Source organism: Pituophis catenifer, unplaced genomic scaffold (assembly GCF_029215685.1).
Source record: "Pituophis catenifer annectens isolate HBS135680 unplaced genomic scaffold, rPitCat1.0.hap2 SCAF_1, whole genome shotgun sequence".
In the NCBI taxonomy this organism is placed as follows: Eukaryota; Metazoa; Chordata; class Lepidosauria; order Squamata; family Colubridae; genus Pituophis; species Pituophis catenifer.
Genome location: NW_027256881.1, coordinates 54,319,237 through 54,339,151, shown reverse-complemented (window position 1 = coordinate 54,339,151; position 19,915 = coordinate 54,319,237). Strand labels below are relative to the sequence as shown.

Below are 19,915 nucleotides of genomic sequence, written 5' to 3'. Positions count from 1 at the left end.
ATAGAGCTTTTTTTCTTTTGTGTTTTAAAATCTTGAACTCTCCTCTTTTGCCCAAAATTTCCCATTGTTTGCAGTTTTGTACCTACCTTTTTTGGTGAGGAAAAAGAAAAAGAAAAAGAAAGAAATCTCTCTCTGCCTCATTTTGTCACGTTGCAGCTTTACTTTTGCTTTCGCCTTTGTTTTCAGCATAGCTAGGGGGAAAAAAATCTGCTCCAGGAACTTTTTGCAGCTTTTTGCAGCTAATTAACCTAGCGGAAGCTGTTAACAGGGGCTGTTTTTTCTATTTTTGCAGGCATGGGTCTACTCATTTTTTTTTAACACTGATCAGCTGTAGGTCGGCCCTTTGAAGCCCCACGGCAAGAGTTTAAACAGTTTTTTTCCCCTCTAGCCATCAGCGGGGATTCAGGAGGCAGCCGGGACTCAGGAGGCAGAATGAAAAATCGGGACTTTTTTAAAACGCCGCGGGACGCGGGACAAATTGCTCAAAAGCGGGACTGTCCCGCCAAAAGCGGGACGTCTGGTCACCTTACACTAGACTAAAGCATGCTGGCAGGAGTTGAAGTCCACTTGTCTTAAAGTTGCCTCAGTTGGACACCTCTGCCCTAGAGGGACCCATTACTGTTCAAGTGAGGATGCAAACAAGAGAAGATTACCTAAATTAAAAGATTAAAAGATTCCCAGCATCTCTCATTACTGCCTATTGAGAATTGTAGTTATGAGGCTACCATGCCTTCTCCTTATTTACTCAATGGTTTGTAAAATGTCAAATTGTGCTAGTGTAGGAGAGCCAATTTTTTTTTTTATCCCATACTCCTCTCATGAGGCATTTATATTTAGTTTGTAAGCTTGGTGGCAACTTTTTCCTTTTCTGCCTTTTAATTGATGCAAGGTACTTAGGAGGAGAATATTCATTAACATACCATAAGTAAATAGATACATAAATATTTAATTTCTTAACAGTTTAGGAACTAGGGATCTCCTACAGAACATTAGCATTACTTTTGCAGATCCTTTGATGAACCTGATTAGAGGACAGGGCTTTTTTCACTTGCCCTGCTTCTACTGTGTAATGTTTTCCTCGGAAACTCCTGATCAAATTTTAGAGATTTTTTATCATTCCTTGTTTAGTTTAGTTTTTTAAAAAAAAATAATGCAAGCTGCTACTGTATCTCTTTATGGATCTGTCAATTTTAAAGTAGAAAGAATGTTGATGCATTTTATTTTACAAGAGACAAAATTGAATTGGAAGCCATTTTCTAAATATATTGAACTGTCTTTCTACATCTGAATTAGGGATCAAAAAGGTAGGGCAGGAGCACAGGCCTTGGACTGACCAATCAAAAATTAACACTTGGACAATTGATTAAGATGACATACAAGTTACAATGACCGTACTGTATTTCTTCTGAAATTTTTACTTGCCTTTATGAAGTACGGTATTACTCTGATACAGTATATAAGCAGCCACTCTGCTTGAAGCAAGAATAGTCTGAGATTCATGTCCCTAAGAAATCTTTCTACTGTGCTATGAATGAGGTCAGATTGTAGCTTAAAGGTGCTCTTCTTTGACTCCCAATTGTAATTCTGAGCCCTTGAGTTATAAAGCAACTGGGAGAAGGGCCTTCTGGCATGAGGAAACCAAACATTGTCCTTTATCTTTTCCTTTTCCTGAAAATTATTCTGCTTCCTCCTATCTCTTACTTCCAAAATTTAAAAGCTGCAGTTCTAGGCTAGTTGTTAAAATGCATATAGGATGTAATTTCCTGAACCAGCATTCCAGGGAATTAAAACTATGAGGGACTCACATAGATCAGTTCCTTCTCTCTTCCAAAATACTTTCTGTTGAAATTTCTCTACAATGAACTTTTATTCCCCCAGGTTTTACTGATCATTCAGGATATTCCAAAAACAATGAAGCATATATTCATATTAATTTGCTTTGCTTTGCCTTATTGATTTATGATTAGAGACCAAATTAATATTAAGATGTTGTTTGGGATACATGTTGTTAACTTCCAAATCTATGCACTGTATTTCTACAGACCTAGATAAGTACAGTCTCCTACCGTCTTAGTTCAAGACTTACTCCTGTGATAACGTGGACATATCTTTGTAGATTGTTGGGGAAAATATGGAGATGGTTTGGCATTTCCTTTTTTGAGGATGTTTTCTCAGGGTCCCAGTCCTAGGATTTACTGCTGGTCAATCATCCAAGCATTAACCAGATCCAATTCTGCTTAGCTGTTCAAGAGCAGTCCAAGTTTTTGCAATGCACTTCTTCATTTACAAATGGATGGCAAGAGACCACTAAGGTTTTGCTTTAGGGAGGTCTTACACTATCTCTGAATACGTAGGGTACAACTGTTACTGGCATAGCTAAGAATAAAACGGGTGACACTGTCATAGTGCAATGAGAACATGAACAATGAGAGATAGTATTAAAGTATTCCCTTCTGCAGCCTAAATGAAAACTAATGACTTTCTCTGGGACCATAATATGTGGTTCTAGAAATGTGAGCAAGGTTTTACGCACTGAATATTCACACTCTGTCTTGTAGAAATTAATTTAAGGAGAGACAGATCTTGTAAAAAAAAAAATTAAATTTACTCTGTCTTTCAATCCATGACATTGATCAATTACTAGAACAAGGGAAAAAAGCAATTAAAGGGCTAATATTTCCTTAATTCAGCAATCCAGTCACTTAATAAAAAGAGTCCCATCAGATTATTAGGTAAACAAAATTTTAATAAAAGTTTTATTAAACCCTCACTTATAAATATAATCAGGCAAGAGGGCTCTGATAGGTTAGAAAACAATTTTGTTGAGTCTCATATGAAAATGAAGATATATCTCTGGTATAAGAGAAATAGTCTGGTTCACAAGACCTTGAGCAGATCTTTTAACCACATATGCCTCAGTTTTAATATCCATATGAATAGCCTTTATTGTGGTCACTGACCAACATAATTTTAGAACTAAAACTATAGATCCCAAATAAACATTCAGAAAGACTTTCTATAAAATGGCATCAAATAAAGGCATATGCTAATAAGAAAACAATTCATCTTAAAAAACTGCTTGTTGATGCTGCATTATTCAAATGAAGGTATGTGATATTCTCTTCTAAGCTTCTGAGCCATGTTTCATGTTTTTCCCCCCATCTGCTTTTGAGAAAGAGGAAGCATTTGATGGCAGATAACAAAGAGAGAGAGAGAGAGATTAAAAACTAGCTTAAGAGCTGACAGAAATAGAAGAAAAACTGTTATTTTGGGATTAAAGTAACATTTCTACATCATTCCAGCAGATACAAAAGCAAGGAACAAATACTTTGCATTCTTTTAAAGAACCTGTATTGTACCATATTTTTTTAAAAAGGCGTAAATTTTGAAAAACAGGTGATGCTTCCATATAGATAGGTCAACCTTTTTTCCTCAAGCAGATAACTAAAGGTTTGGGCTGAGTAAATCTTATTAGCCTTTTTTTCACCTTATCTTTTCTCACAAGAGGCTAGCAGAAGATTCATCTACCTTGATGTTCCAAGAGGAATGCCGAAATAATCCCATTGCACAAAAGTCTATTTCCCAGCCAGTAGGATGGCTGATCTATATTGAAATAGTTTATTTTATCTCGCTTATGAATTCAGCTACTGCAGGGGAACTGAGGATAGCACCAGTGATTCATCTGGCTTTTTGTGGCTCTTTGTCAGAAACAGATCCTGTTTTCTACATCACGACAAGTGCAATAATTATACAATAATTATATATAATACTATTATTTGGAATGACTAACTTTCCTTCCTGCTTTCGGTATGATAATAGACACAATCCAAAGAAGAGGAATTCTCCAGGAAGCCAAGCTCTTCACTACACAAGTATTTAAACGAGCAAATCTTTGTACTCCGAAAGACAAGATAGTGCACTAGGCATTGATAGAACACAACAGAATATCTTCTTTATAAAAGGCATTTATAAAAACTCAGGTTTAAAATATAAAATAGTCCCGAATCTAAAACAACATTCCCTAATCTGGCATCCTGCAAGAACAACTCCCTAAATTCTCAACCAAAATAACTTTGCTGGGTAAAATTGCTGACCGCTCTACCCTAATCCATTTGGATGGCAACAAGTTGGGAAAAGCTACTCTGAAAGAACAATAACAGAGAAAAGAAAAAGAAGAAAGAAGAAGAGGAAGAGGAAGAAAGAAGGCAAAGGAGGTGGGAAAAATAGAAAAAAGATACATAACCATGTCAATTTTGTTATTTACATTGGGGTTATATCAGTTAAGTGCTAGGAGGAAGATAAGTATGAGGAACCCTTTTGGCTAGAGAACAGATTTGCAATTGGGAGAGCTAGTTATGAATGAAGAAGACTGCCGGGAGATAAGGCAAGCTCATTCAAAATTTGGCTGTCAGAAAACTACATTTACCAGAAGGCAAGTCTGTGGTGGTGCTTCCCATGTCCCCACCTCCCCAAACCTTCCAGGATGTGCTCCAAAATCCCACCATTTTACCTTTCTCTTTTTGTGGGTTGTTAGTGGTTAGAGACACCAAGCTAGAAATCAGGAGATTGTGAGTTCTAGTCCCACCTTAAGCACAAAGCCAGCTGAGTCACTTTGGATCAGTTACTTTCTCTCAACCCTAGGAAGAAGGCAATGGCAAACCCATTTTTGAAAAAAAAAAACTTGCCAAGGAAACTACTCCAGTCAGTTGCAAAGAATTAAAACTGATCTAAAGGCACAAAGTTGGATACATTGGAAACAAAGGTGGGATAAAAGCCACCATCTTTGTTTTTTGTGAATGTCTATGAGGCCATGTGGAGCCCACATGTGTTCTTATACATCTTTCTAGAGTCTAGCTTCTAGAAATCAGTGCTTTGCTTTGCCACATGCCATCTTTTCACTTACCGTACTTTTCGGAGTATAAGACGCACTTTTTTCCCCCTAAAGGAGGCTGAAAATTTGGGTGTGTCTTATACTCTGAATGTTGCTTTTTCGAAGCTTTTTTTCAGCCCTAATTAGGCGCTAGTGAATGAAGCGATCTCCGTGCTTTGCCTGCTCCCTCCGACTCTCAGCTGTGCTTTAGAAGTTTTTTTTCAGACCTAACAAGGCGCTAGCAAGTGAAATGATCTCCATGCTTTGCTGGCTTTTCTCATTGCTGCTCCCTCTCAGCTGTGCTTTAGAAGCTGTTTTTCAGCCCTAACAAGGTGCTAGTGAGTGAAGCAATCTTCTGAGCTTCGCCTGCTTTTCTCATTGCTTCTCTCTCCAAAGATCAGCTGTGCTTTAGAAGCTGTTTTTTTATCCCCAAGCAGGGCATAAAAAGCATGCTCGCACACTCAAAACCAGCAAACTAATGTGCTGAAGCTGACCAGACTAAGGACACTAGCCAGATGAATACCTGGTAGGGAGATTTTTTTTTCCTATTTTCCTCCCCAAAAACTAAACTGCATCTTATACTCTGGTGCGTCTTATACTCCGAAAAAATATGGTATTTATTTTTTTAATGATCTGAAAGGAATTCAAATGAGGTGCAGCTGAACAGGTACCAAGAGAAATATGAGAAATATCCATTGCCTACTTTGAAATAACAGGTTGATCCAATGTTATCTCTCTGCTTGACATCGGGTTATCAAGATGGATGAAAATCAGTGCAAAATAATATATATATATATATTTCAGATACTGGACATTGATAAGGCTTTGTGTACAGCTAAATAAAATATTTACTCCAAATGTTAATATGTAGCAAATCAACACAATTCTTAAAATAATGAGTCAAAAAGTCATGAAAAGGATTAAAATCTCATTGACCACTACTAACGGTATACAGGTAGTCCTCCACTTACAATTATAATTGACCCCTACATTTCTGTTGTTAAGTGGGACATTTGTTAAGGAGTTTTGCCCCATTTTATGACTTTTCTTGCCACAGTTGTTAAGCAAAATCACTGCAGTTGATAAGTTAGTAACCTGGTTGTTAAATGAATATGGCTTCCCCATTGACTTTGCTTGTCAGAAGGTCATGAAAGGTGATCACGTGACCTTGGGACACAGCAAGGGTCATAAGTATGAATTCATAAGAATGAAAACTAGTTGCCAAGCATCTGCATTTTGATCACATGATCATGTGGAAGCTACAAAGGTCGTAAGTGTGAAAAGTTATCATAAGTCACTCTTTCCAGTGCCATTGTAACTTTGAACAGTCACTAAATGAACTGTTGTAAATCGAGGAGTACCTGTATTAAGTTCCATGTAGTAGCTCAATCTAGATTAAAGACAGTGCTATCAAATAAGTATCGGAATCGCATTGGCTCTTGATTTTATTTAAGTCTTTAATTTGGGGAGCATCTTTATATAGCTGAATTTAAGATAGCATTACAAATAACACTGCAGTATTTTTATCAAAATATTTCACAATGATGATGCAGTACAGATATTCTGGCTTTCTGGATATTTACAATAGCTGATATTTCCTAATTTTGCTCAGGATTTGTGTTTAGTTTCTATTTTGGTCCAGTCATAGATAGCCTAGTCAGGAAAAAACAAGAAAAGTTGTCATTGCTCTTAACCATACAGCTTTGAGAATAATTAAGGGGTAGTACTCAGGGATGAGTTCTACTTGCCTTTACTACCGGTTCACAGTGGGAGCGTGTGTGTGTGCTCACTTCGCTCATGCACACATGCGCTTCTGCGCATGCACAGATGACCCATGATGACATTGTGGCAGGTGGGCGGAGCCTCCCGCCAGTTTTACTACCAGTTCTGTAGAACCGGACAGAACCAGGAGCAACCCACCACTGATAGTACTACAGCTATTATGATTCAGGAATTTTTTTCCAAAACAATAAGTTCTGGAATAAAATTATGCAAAAAGGTGAACACTTACATTGTCAAGTCTTGATCCTTGGCCAGAAAATAGCCAGACTTAAATGGTTCCTATCAGTGAGGTTAATGACAGAACAACACTATTAGCAGAAAGTGCTAAACTCCAAGTCTGTTTCTAGACTCCAAGTCTATTCAGATACACAGGCAATGACAAAAAAGTTCCAGTCAAGACATGATTATTATTTTCTGGGGACTTTTCTTCACATTATCTAAACCTATTAAGCTTTTCTAATTTGATCTGAAAACCTGCATCTATCCTTAAATCTATTCAGCTGTCAATTTTTGAATTTTGTACATATTCTCTGCCAAAACTCATTGAGTTGGCTTAAGAAATCATTAGTGCTATCTGTTTTTTATTTCATTACTTAACCTATACTTCCCTAAACAGTCTCTGTTGTTGTTTTTTTCTTGAAAGTTTAACTATGTTACTACCCAACACAGAGCATCATTCCTTCCCCCTTCACCACCACCCCAAAATAACATTTGCTTTATCCGTAGAATGGTACTATCTTTAGCATGTCACTTTCCTCTCTACTCAATGAAGTTTCTGAAGGAGAGTATGTCCAACGATCTTAATTATTTTCAGATCTTAGTTTCAGTGATCACAGGCCAAATTGTTACCTAAAATTTTGGACTAATTATGATGGTTGTATATTTTCAAATCTAATTTTAATCATACAGTTTGCAGCTTCAGAGTACCTAATAATGGATTACTACAATTCTTCATTTAGACTCTACATCATGACTGCCGCAGAGTTATTAAAAACATCTTAATAAGTTTCTGATTTATACCCACATGGGATTGGAAATTTCGCCTCATGTAAGTTTGAAATAAATTTGAAATTCTATAGTGTAGATTTATGAACAGCGGGTTGAGTCATTATTGTATTCTATCATTTTGAGAAGATTAATGCTATAATTTGTTCTTGCTTGTTTAATTTTTTTTTTCTTGCTTGTTTTAATTTTTTGAGAGATTTTTAAATCTCTCAAGTTTATCCCCATACTCTAAAAGGTTTCCAGGGATTAAACTTCTGCACCCATGAAATTATGTCACTCTTCTATTTATTTAGTGCTTTCCTATTTAATGCTACCTCTTCCATCTCTGTATTTTTAAATCCTAGAAGAAATGTGCTATGCCCATGTTTTGACATGGGCATGCTAACCAAGTCTTTTGCTTTTCACATGCTTTCATATTTATTTTGTTATGAGTAAAATAAATTTGTAAATCTCCTTTAATGTTCTTTCTCAAATGAATTATTTCCTTTTGTTTATGGTCCAATAGGGCTTAGTGAGCTAATTTTATTCCCTATTGTTTGTGAATTTGATTGCAACTTTTAGCTAATTTCCCCAAATTAGTAAGCAAGAAATAACTATTTCCCTAGATAGTGAATTCAGCTCTATATAAATGTGTTAAATGCATGTTGCACTTGGCTAATCATATTAAGTTCGTTCTTGGCTGATCATATGCACGTACCCTTTATATGTACATTTCTTTCAATAAGTATGCGGTATGAAACAGCTCAGGAGTTCATAGCTATCATGATGATTATAGGATTATCCCATGTTATCCAGGGTCTGACCTGGGACAATGGCCACATACCAGGTTTACCTGTTGGAGCAGTGGGAACATGAACTTTTATAATCTCCCTTGTCATAAGCAGATCATGGCCCGTAACTGATGCCAGTAACCTCTGCAGTTATGCAAGACAGATTAGAGTATTCCTCTCCCAGTGACTGTTGGTGTCTGATGACGAGCCTTATGCCCCCCACCCCACCCCACCCAGTGACTGATGGAACAATAGCTGGGAGTTGTTCCTCTGTTGGTCTGCTGCCCAATCCATCTAAAACCTTGAATTTGGAGGACTGCAGAGACATTGGATCAGATCCTGCCTGTGCAATCTCTTCCTTTTAATGGATTCTATCATTCTCTGTGATTCACAGATGAATTGAGGGAGATTAAATAAAAAAAAAATGTCTAGCACACAATGACAGAAGAACCTGAGTGAATAGAGTTAGAGCTATTTTAAAGGCCTACCTCATGGTGATAAGGCCAGCAAAGAGGCAATGCTTCTCCAACCTTATTACATCTGCAAATAGCTGCCCCACATATGCCTAATGGTCAGAAGGAACTTTGAGATCCTCTTACAGGATTCTGTGGAGGAAATTTCTCAGCATCTGTCAAAGCCGCCTAAATTCTTAAGCAGGTACAGATGATCATGGTTACTTAAAGCTTATTGAGTGGTGTGGTAGGAAAATGCTCACCTCCCAACTGGAAAGTTGAGAGTTCAAGAGGCAGATGTTACTCTCTTAGGGTGCAAGGAAAAAATATCTGCTGCAACCTCTGTGTGGCATCAGGAAAGGCAACCGGCCAGTAAATGCTCAGTTTCATCCAGTCATCACAACCCTACCCCAAATTAAGGGATTACAGGGTTGCAAAAAGGGAGGGTTTTTTTATGGTTGGTTAAAGCTGGTTGGGGGGGGAGGTTCATGTGGGTGGATTCTAGAGATGGTGAATTCTTCCTTGAGTGAAGAAATTGTTCCTCTGCTTTTTGGTTCACCTCCCTCCTCAGGAAACAATCATTGGATCCTACCATATTGGGCAATATTAATCAACTATTCAGCTCCCTTTTTGGATGTAGGTGTTTGAGAAAGTATTCATGTAGCAGATTCAGAGAGCTCTGGATGAAGTGGATTATCCAGATCTCTTTCAGTTAGGATTCAGCCCTGAATGTGAGATGAAAATTGCATTAGTTGCACTTTTAGATGATCTCTGGTAGGAGCAGGATGGACTAGCTCTGGGGATTAGGGATGGAGTGTAGTGTATTGTACTGGCTCTCTTCCTTTCTCCGGCATCAGCTGCCTTTGGTGGTAACTGAAGAGGACAGAGAATCCACTCTTGCCCCCTACTTGGTGAGTTTTGCAGAGGTCAGTGCTTTTTACCTTCCTTTTTACATCTTCATGAATTATTTGAGAGAGATCACCTTCACTCAATTATATCTGCCCATCCTAGTAAGCCCAACAGATTTGGTGTGCTGCAGGTCCCATCCACTAAAGAAGTTAATCTGGGAGGACCAAGAAGACATCTTTTCTGTTATGGCAGCCCCCCCCATGCCCCCACATCATTCCTCCTGAGGAGAACTGGTTCCATCCCCAATATACTTTAGGAAGTTTTTTAAAATATGGTTTTGTGTGGTTGTATCAATAGGCTTGGGCATCTCAAGGTGGTGATGAATTCATGATATGGCTTTATTTATCATTACAATAACTCTCTCTGCTATTCCATTATTAACTTTGTGTTTTAACTTAGTTTTTATTATTCTCTTTTTTATTGTATGCCACCCAGAGTCATAAATCTGTGAGATGTGTGGCTATGTAAATATGTTACAGTATAAAAATAAAATACCTGTGTTCATATGTAGCAAAAACTAGGGGTCCCTTTTGCTATATTCTTTTCCCAGTAGAAAGTCATAGTGTGCCATATATTACTTTTAGCCTTTCTCTAAATTCATCCTGTTTATGGAGGTAGGGTGATTTTAAAGGAGACCCAATGAGGGCAGGACTCCTTCATTTTGTTCGGAATTTGAGGGGAATGTGTGGATTTTATGGTTGTATTCAAACACAAGCTAGATGTGATTGGGATGTTTCATTTGAATTTCTGCACTGAACAGGACTTAGTCAGACTGAATTGGATACAGAAGCCTAAGTAGCCGCTCCTGATTTTTTGAATTTAGGATTCTGTTTTTTCAATTTCTGCCCTCTGCCCTCAATTTCACTTCTATTATTAACTGGCAGATGGTTTTTTCCTTCCTCCATTTTTTCTTTTTCCAAAGAGTAAAGAGGCTGTTTAAAATATTGGCTGGTTTTTTTTTTTTTTAAGAAAACACCATATACCAAGCATTGGCCCCATTACCAATCAAAATAAGGTGATCTCCTGTCTCCATCAAGTATCTCCCTCTCCCCCCCACCTTTTTTGAAGAGAGAAATAACTCCTGAAATCACCTGGTTTGCATCTAGCAAATGTAGTAAAATGAATCACTATGTTCAGTAGTTCTATGACTCATACATTTGGTAGCATGTCAGAAAACTATAACAAGTTTGCTACTATCACTTTTCCTGACACATATACATTCAAGTAAAGTAGCCAGAATCATTGACAATAGCTAATACTTACTAAAAGCTTACTCAACTCACATGTTTTATGATTGTAGGAAGTTAGCACCCACCCCTTTCCTGGAAGAGTGAAATATTTTAGGAAATATGAAAAAGGCAGAATATTATATTTCCCTGGTTGAGAAATATGAGAAGCATATTTTACAGACAAAGCAGCTCCCACCTTCCTGCCCCCCACCCTTTGTCAATGGGCCATTAAGACCTGGGCCAGTCTATTCTACATAACAAAGATCTGCCTCCTTCAGGCAGAGCCATAGTAGGAATTGCCAAAGATAGGATTAGCCCTCTACACAATAGCAGCAGAAACTCACCACATGTGACCTGGGAAGCACATGTGACCATCAGCCAGCAAGGCCCCCACCCCCTGGGAGTCTGACAACCAATCAGGATACTCTTTTGGGGCCCCAAGAAATGCAGAGCCAGGGAGAGCATAAAAACCCGAGGATTTTCTGTATCTGCCCTTTTCTGTTCAGGAACTCAAGCCATGTAATCCTGTCCACCATTAAACCATCTTTCCAAGCAGTCTCCATGTTTCCAGTGTCTGTTTCCCCATTTGGAGCAGAACCCAGAAGGATGTTTCTTCCAACATGATGAAAAAACAGTGACACTTGTGTAATATCCATTTTTCAGGGCCTTAAGAACTAGGCCTGTGCAAAGTAGGTGAAGGATGGTTTGAGAAGTATATTTTTTTGTAGGCCTGAAGCAGCCACACCCTTTGAAAGGTTCCAAATGATGTTACAGAGCTATCACAAGTAGCTTCTGCAAGTTCAATTGCTAGGTTGCCTCATATGCATAGGCAACTTCTTTGCTTTCAGTGCTTTGTGCAGCTGTATTAAGAACTGTAAATGGAACCCAACTGATATTTTGCTCTATATTTTTATTGTTGTTGTTATCAGAATAGGCCACTTTCTTGCAAATGATGAACTTTGAGGATTCCCAGAACTTAATGTTTGATCTATCATTATCTTTCCATGGCTTTAAGAAAGTGACTGAAAAAAGCCATTAAAACCAAATAAAATGGTATATAAAAAGTATATACCAAAACTATAAAAAGTATACTCACCTAAAACCATTAATGTTTCTGCGAAACTTTTTTGGGAGGGAAAAATCACCTTTATCATTGGATTCTTCACCTCTGGCCATTTATTATATTCATATCAGTTTCAAGGAGTCAGCTTTGCAAAGTGAGATGGGTAGCATATGAATAAATAGGAGACTGGTGGAGCAGTGGACTAAAGCGCTGTTAAATAGCACTTAGCTGCCAGCTGCCTGCAATTACTGCAAGTTCGAATCTCACCAGGCCCAAGGTTGACTCAGCCTTCCATCCTTCTGAGGTAGGTAAAATGAGGACCCGGATTGTGGGGGCAATAAGCTGACTTTGTATAAAAAAGAACACCGCTGGGGGGGGGGGGGGCGCAAAAGCCCTACTAAGCAGGTATATACAAAAGTATGAAGGCTATTGCTTAACCCATTGTAAGCCGCCCTGAGTCTCCGGAGAAGGGCGGCATATAAATTGAACCAATCAATCACTCACTCAATCAATCAATCAATCAATCAAATAAATAAATAGGAAAATAGAATGATGTACTTACAGTGCCGCCCTCTTGGAATGAAGGAAGGGGAGGAATCTTTCATTACCCAGGACAAGTTCCAGGCAGTGAAATCCAAAGAATGTGGGGGACTGTTTGTTGGCGATTCTGGAATGCTGATATCTGCCAGTAAAACCAGAAGATTGTGATGCAAAAAATAATACAGGGAAAGCTTGTTTCAGCTTTATGGATGTAAATATACCTTATGGATTAAGTATCTACCTAAAGTAACTATTAATATTGATTAATTGACATTATTCAGTAGTTTAATCCAAAATTTCTTATATACAGTTGTGTAACACAGTTTCTCTTCTACTTGTTTGAACAAATTATTCATGTGAACAGCATTAAGGCTAAGCAGTGAAGTGATAGCACCAATAAAAACATTCAACTGATCATCAGCATGTGCATATATAAGCAAAAAATCTTCAGCATATTGAGCGATAGCTATTAATTACCTAATCCTAATTTTCCTATGCATTCAAAGTTCTTAAGAAGATATAGATGTGGTCTCCAGAAATGAACAGGTAGCAGGCATAGTGATTGTAGTCCATTTACTGGTTCAATCCACAAATATATGAAAGTTTTGAAAAAAAGCAACCAAGTTTTTTTAAAGTCACTGCTCTTAAAGATAAACGAAAAAACCCTTCAAAACTAGAAGCACTACCATCTAATGACTTCATGATACAATCATCTCAGTAAATTGGAATAAGGACTGAAATGCCTTTTTTCTTTCCTGTTTTTGTGTCCTATTCACAAGCATTATTCTGAATAAGATTAATTTCCTTCAGCTTTTCAACCGACTGAAGACTATCTATATAAACAGACCAAATAGGAAAATTGACTTATTGTCCTTTATAACAGGAACACATAGCTAAGCCTGATTGGCTACACAGCTTTCTTATATGATAATATTAATTGTAAGCATTTTAGATGAACTCCTTCTATACACACATCAAAGCTATGGAAAGGCAGAAAACGTAGCAACCACGTTTCTGTAGTTGGCCTCAGTGGAAATGCCTATATATTGTATATGGCATGGTGATTGAATATACCTGATTTAACTCTACAAGATCTATATGCTATATCATTATGAATGCAGAGTCATAAACACCTTAAATCGACCAAAAAAGTCATTGACTTCATTCACTAATCAAACATTTTTAGGACTGCCAACATCAGTAGAATTAAATAGCTGTTTTTGTTTCATTGGGGTTTTTTTTTCACATGGTTTATTTGAAACCCATTTTTAATCGCTGCATCATGCTTTCTTGCTGGTAAAAAGATCCCTTTCATTTCCCTTGTTTGTGCTGAGCTATAATCTTGAGTTCTTAGGATGCCTTTCCACAGACTTCCTAGAACTACACTAATGGATTTTTGGCTCAGTTCTAGTATAAAAGGAAATGCAGTGAAGTTAATCCGGCAGCACTTTGCTGGAGTTGCATGGAAGGCATCTTCCCCTTTGCTGAGAAATCTTGCTTCATTATCAAACTGAGCAGGGGGTTGATTTCTTAATGTCCTGCCCAGTGGTGAAATTCAATTTTTTTTATTACCAGTTCTGTGGGCGTGGCTTAGTGGACGTAGCAGGGGTAGGATACTGCAAAATCTCCATTCCCACCCCACTCCAGAGGAAGGATACTACAAAATCCCCATTCCTTCCTCATTCCTGGGGAAAGGATATTGCAAAATCTCCATTCCCACCCTACTCTAGGGCCAGCCAGAAGTGGCATTTGCCAGTTCTCTGATCTACTCAAAATTTTCGCTACCTGTTCTCCGAACTACTCAAAATTTCCGCTACCAGTTCTTCAGAACCTGTCACAACCTGCTGGATTTCACCCCTGGTCTTGCCCCCAGTAATCTTTATTTCTGTTTTAAATAATTCAAAATAAAGGCAGTAAGGTAATAATTAGAATGGGGGCAGAGGACTGGCTGGCTGATTTGTGTACTGCCCAATTGTTCAGTTAAAGGACATGCTGATTGACTGAGTATTAAATGTTGTGTGAATGGACATAGAGAAGACACTTCCATCAGAGCATGTTCTGAGGGTGGTAGAAGTGCCCTTAGTCTAATTAAACTCAGTTAAGAATAATATTCTAATTAAATATTAAATCAATTAGCATATTATGTAGTTTGAGTCTTAGTGTTGATATACTGCAGTAATGTTTTCCCTATATATTTTGACAGAATATATTGATTATATATTACAAACTTTGTTCTCAAGCATCATTTAAGCATTAGCATTGCAGACAATGCAAATCATCTTATTCATTTTAATCTGATAAAAATTGAAATCTATAAAATACTAAAATGCCAGTTTCATGCCAGTGTAGAGTATGAGATGGATGCATCAATTAATCTTGCATGCATATAGAAACATTTGTTCAGATATTCAGCGACAAATAAAATTCTCAGTAGGAAACTTTCATTCATACCAATTAATGAAATATACAAAACCCAGATATAATTCGAATATATTTATGTCAGCATAGTTAATAGATATAAATATGCATCAATCTGGAGAATGCAATATAACTGCCAGTATCAGAAATAATATTCTTGCTCTCCACATACACATTCAGGAATATAGAGCACAAAATATAAGTTACTTTTAATGGAGTTTACAAAACTGTGAGCAGTATCTCTGTAGCTGAAATTGTACCTTCAAGGAATAAAATTTGACTTCAGAACATTTTTTACTTCTTGCTTACTTGTTATTCTTTGAGATCTGGCACATAAAGCAGATTTCTTCATACTGTAGTGCATTTCAGTGCCTTACATTTGCCATACAAGCCTTTAGGGAATACCTCAGCTTGGTGTCTCCCAGCTATGTAGAGACTACAACTCTACAAATGATTAGGTTATATACTCCCAAAAGAGCTGAAGAACACCAAGTTAAGAAAAAGCAGATTATCCTTTGACAATGCTCTCTCATTGGTTGTAGAATCTGTATTCATCTGCTCAATATTTGTTTGTTTGTTTATCCCAGGTAACCCAATAGCATTTGGTGAATTTGAGCAACTTTATTGAATGGAAGTGGCCAGATGGAAGACTTTTATGTCATTTCGTCCACAAAAGAGAGTTAGTTACTTTAAATAAAACTGTTAAACAATAGTCTGCTGACACAGTGAGGAAAAAATGAACAAGTTTTGCCGTCCTTATTATCACAATGTAGGCCCAACCATTGTTGCATTTGCTTCTGATCACCCATGATGACGTCATGGCGGGTGGGCAGAGCTTCCTGCCGGTTTTACTACCCATTCTATAGAACTGGACCGAACCGGGAGCAACTCACCACTGCCTCAGACATAAGAGACTGCTATATTTAGAAGGACATGATTTACAACTGGGATGGCATGCCTTCTTATGGTATGAGAAGAATAAAATTTACAGATACTTTCAAAATCACTACATAAGAAACTCACTATTATCTGTATGGGAAAAAATAAAAGCTAAGATCTATTTGAGAATCCCAGAATGGCTCTCAATGATGGAAGCATTTACATATCCAAATCTGGTGAAGTTTGAAAAAATTGTGACATATAAAGACATTTTGGACACTGAAGGGAGATTAAAATCTAAGCAAGAGCTTGAAGACCACGGTATTAAATTATCATGGTAGCCTCAATTGTAAATACAATCTAAATATGATAAAGACATGAAAATGTACAGCTTTTATAAAGGACAAACAGCCTTTGATCAGATATTGTTGAATTCTGATGAAAAACTAATTAAGAAAATGTATAATTTCTTACTAATTTGGAAAATGGAGGATGAACAAGTAAAAGACACAATGATACAGTGGGCAAAAAACTTTGGATATAATGTAGAATTAGAGAAATGGCAAAACTTATGGGAAAGAAACTATAAATTAACAATGGCAACCTCTTTAAAGAAAACTTATATAAAATGTTTTATAGATGGCACTTACCACCTGCTAGGTTAGCTAAAATGTTTAAAAATATGTCTAGCAAATGTTGGAAATGTAACCAAAAAATGGGCACATATTACCATGTGATGGACCTGTGTTAAAGCAAACAAATTTTGGGCAAAAATACATACCATAATTTTTGGAGTATAAGACGCACCTACCTTTTTTGTTTTGTTTTTTTTATAACAAAAACTTTTATAAAAAGTTTTTTTTTTATTTTTTAGACAAACACACATACAAACATACAATGTATTTTCTTTGAACAGAGTATTTGGCTGGTTCACAAATTTAAACAGTGTTTAGCCATTTCAATTAAATTTACAATTTCTATATTTCCTTTTTGCCATATTTATTCCTCATCTGTTTTTTAAAAAAACCAATATTATTTATTTATTTTCCTTATACTTATATGCCGCCCTTCTCCTTATACTATCCTTCATCCTCATCTCTAATCTTAATCAAATTCAATTTTTCCCTTCTATTCTATATTATACCCCTTCCCATTGTCATCTATTTTTATATCCATCCTCACATTGGTTAATTATGTAATATTACAGTTGTTTAATACAAATTCAACATTTTAATATAAATCAATTAGTTATATTAATATTAATATATAGTTAATATTTTGTATATTAATCAATATGAACATGAATATTCCAATCATTTCCATGCAATCCAATTCTTGATGAATGCTTTTTTTCCTTTTATGTACCCTGAGAGTACATAATATGCACCAAAGACAAATTCCTTGTGTGTCCAATCACACTTGGCCAATAAAGAATTCTATTCTATTCTATTCTATTCTATTCTATTCTATTCTATTCTATTCTATTCTATCCTATCCTATCCTATCCTATCCTATCCTACTCTACTCTACTCTACTCTACTCTACTCCCTATTCCCTATTCCCTATTCCCTATTCCTTTCTATTCTTATTACCAGTGGGTGGAAAAAAGGGGTGGAGATTAAGAATGTAATCTGTACTGCTAAGCAAATAAAGTAACCCAGACAACATGATGTTTATTAAGCACTAAAAAACTTAAACAATAGAAAATTAATAAATAAATTTTATAAAAAAGTAAAGTGCATATGTGGGTGGAGAAAGGCTAAATTCTAAAAAGACTACTTTATGGCCCACGTGAGATTGCATATAAGATACTTCTTCAGACTTATGTCTTCAGAGCTCCTATACCGGTGATGGCAAACCTATGGCACATGTGGCACAGGTGGCACGCAGCGCCCCCTCTGTGGGCATGCAAGCCATCACCCCCATTCAACTCTGCCATGCATTTGCGCGTACCTCCCGCTGGACAGCTGGTTGTCGGGTCTCTGCAGCACATGCACAGGGGGTGGGGGTGGGACACATGCAGGGGGCAGGGCATGCATGCGTGGTAGGTGGGAGCATGCAGGGGGGCCATGCGTGCATGTGCGGGGGCAGGGCGCATGCATGGAGGCAGGGCACATGCACGGGGCTCGCGCACACATCACATTTTGGGGGTTCGGGTGTGCACGCTTTGGGCACTCAGTCCGGAAAAGGTCAGCCATCACTGTCCTATACAATATATCCTGTAACAACAGATTGAGTGGAGTGAGTTTGTTCAGTGAGATGGATATTTGATGTATAAATATATAAATAAATAAAATGGGATTCATGGAGCTAACCGAAGCAATAGTTTCACTGCTACAGAAACACAATAAACAGAGCAATTCATAATTGGATAAAATCTACTCAAAGATTTATGTGGCTTAACCAATTTATTATTTAATTTTAACAGTATTCAAAAGTATTCAAAAGAGGGTGATACTGAAAAAGATACTTGACAAAATGCTGATATTTGCTGCCCTAGCAGTGAGATATCTCAGTGAAATATTAATGATCCAGAACTAAATGTGAACAATTAGATAGAAAAGATTATGGAGAGATTTATGTTTAGGTCTACTTCAGTCATCTTCCCAGATTATGCTCGTCTAAATTTTTATCCACAGCTTTTGACAGTATTTTATGTTCTTTCATGAAAAAAAAGGTGAAACTGCTTGCATAGAGGCAAATAGAGGTAGGACTGCAACTTGTCAGAAAAGTAGGTTGACACTCCCTCACAGTATGGTATATATTTTAAAACCCATTATCATTGAATGAAAAATAGGAACATTTGTATTCAAAATCCTTTCATTATGCTATTTTCAGGCCCGCACATTTTTTGACATAATATATCCGGTATGTGAGATCATAGTCTTGATTGCTTTGCAACAGGGAAGTGCTTCTCCCAAGTAGTACCAAATAGAGGAAACAGAAGCTGTGAGCAGCCTTGCAAGTACGGAAAACAAATTATTTTTCCTATGAACATGTTTATATGTAAAGAGCCTCGGTGGCGCAGCAGACTAAAGTGCTGTTAAATAGCACCAGCTGCCTGAAATTACTGCAAATTCAAATCTCACCAGGCTCAAGGTTGACTCAGCCTTCCATCCTTTCGAGGTAGGTAAAATGACGATCCGGATTGTGGGGGCAATAAGCTGACTTTGTATAAAAAAGAACACCACTTGGGGGGCCCGAAAGCCCTACTAAGCAGGTATATACAAAAGTATGAAGGCTATTGCTTAACGCATTGTAAACCACCCTGAGTCTCCGGAGAAGGGTGGCATATAAATCAAACCAATAAATAAATAAATAAATATTCCTTCAAATGGCAATGGCCAAAGAGAAAGCTAAACACTGCCTCCCCCCACTCTCTCTCTCACACACACACCACTTCCCAGATCTAATGGGCTTGAAAATTAAAGGAGAAACATACTTCGAATATGCAAATAAATTTCACTCATAAGAAATATTGGCAATAGCTGGCAAAATATTCCCCCTCAGCTGCAAGCTACCTTGTGCCTTTCCATTTGACTATTCTCCTGTTGCGGTGTCTCTCACTGTTCAGTTCCAGAAAAACAGTTGCCAATTGCTTTCATTTCCATAGAATGAGAGCACACTTTTTAACAGTCAAGAGTTGGCTAAGTCATAGTAAATCTTGGAGACAATATGTAAATTCTCTATAAATTTAAATTAATTTTGTATAGCAATATAATTTTTGTTATAAGTAAAAATAAGAGTCAATCCTGTTTTTAAATATTCAAAGACTAGCTTCGGAAAGCATTGAAAACTTCTTGTTAGCATGATTAAATTGCTATGTAACTTCAACTATTCAATCTACAGGCTTTATAAGTTTTTGGTTGGTTGTATCCATGTACTATTAACAGTTTCTGTTTTTCTCTGTGATATGTGCCTTCTTCTCCCAGGCTTGAATGCCAGAAGAGCTAAAACAAGCATGAAAACGTTTTGGTTTTGCTCTCCCCACTGCTTCT

General features: G+C 37.2%; 1 protein-coding gene across 1 annotated transcript in view; it reads right to left on the bottom strand.

Annotated features, from left to right (window-relative positions):
• Positions 1–19,915, bottom strand: part of ALK (ALK receptor tyrosine kinase) — a 650,975-nt gene that overhangs the window by 476,313 nt on the left and 154,747 nt on the right. The window contains exon 2 of the mRNA XM_070957560.1: positions 12,643–12,747. Coding sequence (XP_070813661.1) covers positions 12,643–12,747 — 105 coding nt within the window. The remainder of the gene's footprint in view (positions 1–12,642; positions 12,748–19,915) is intronic.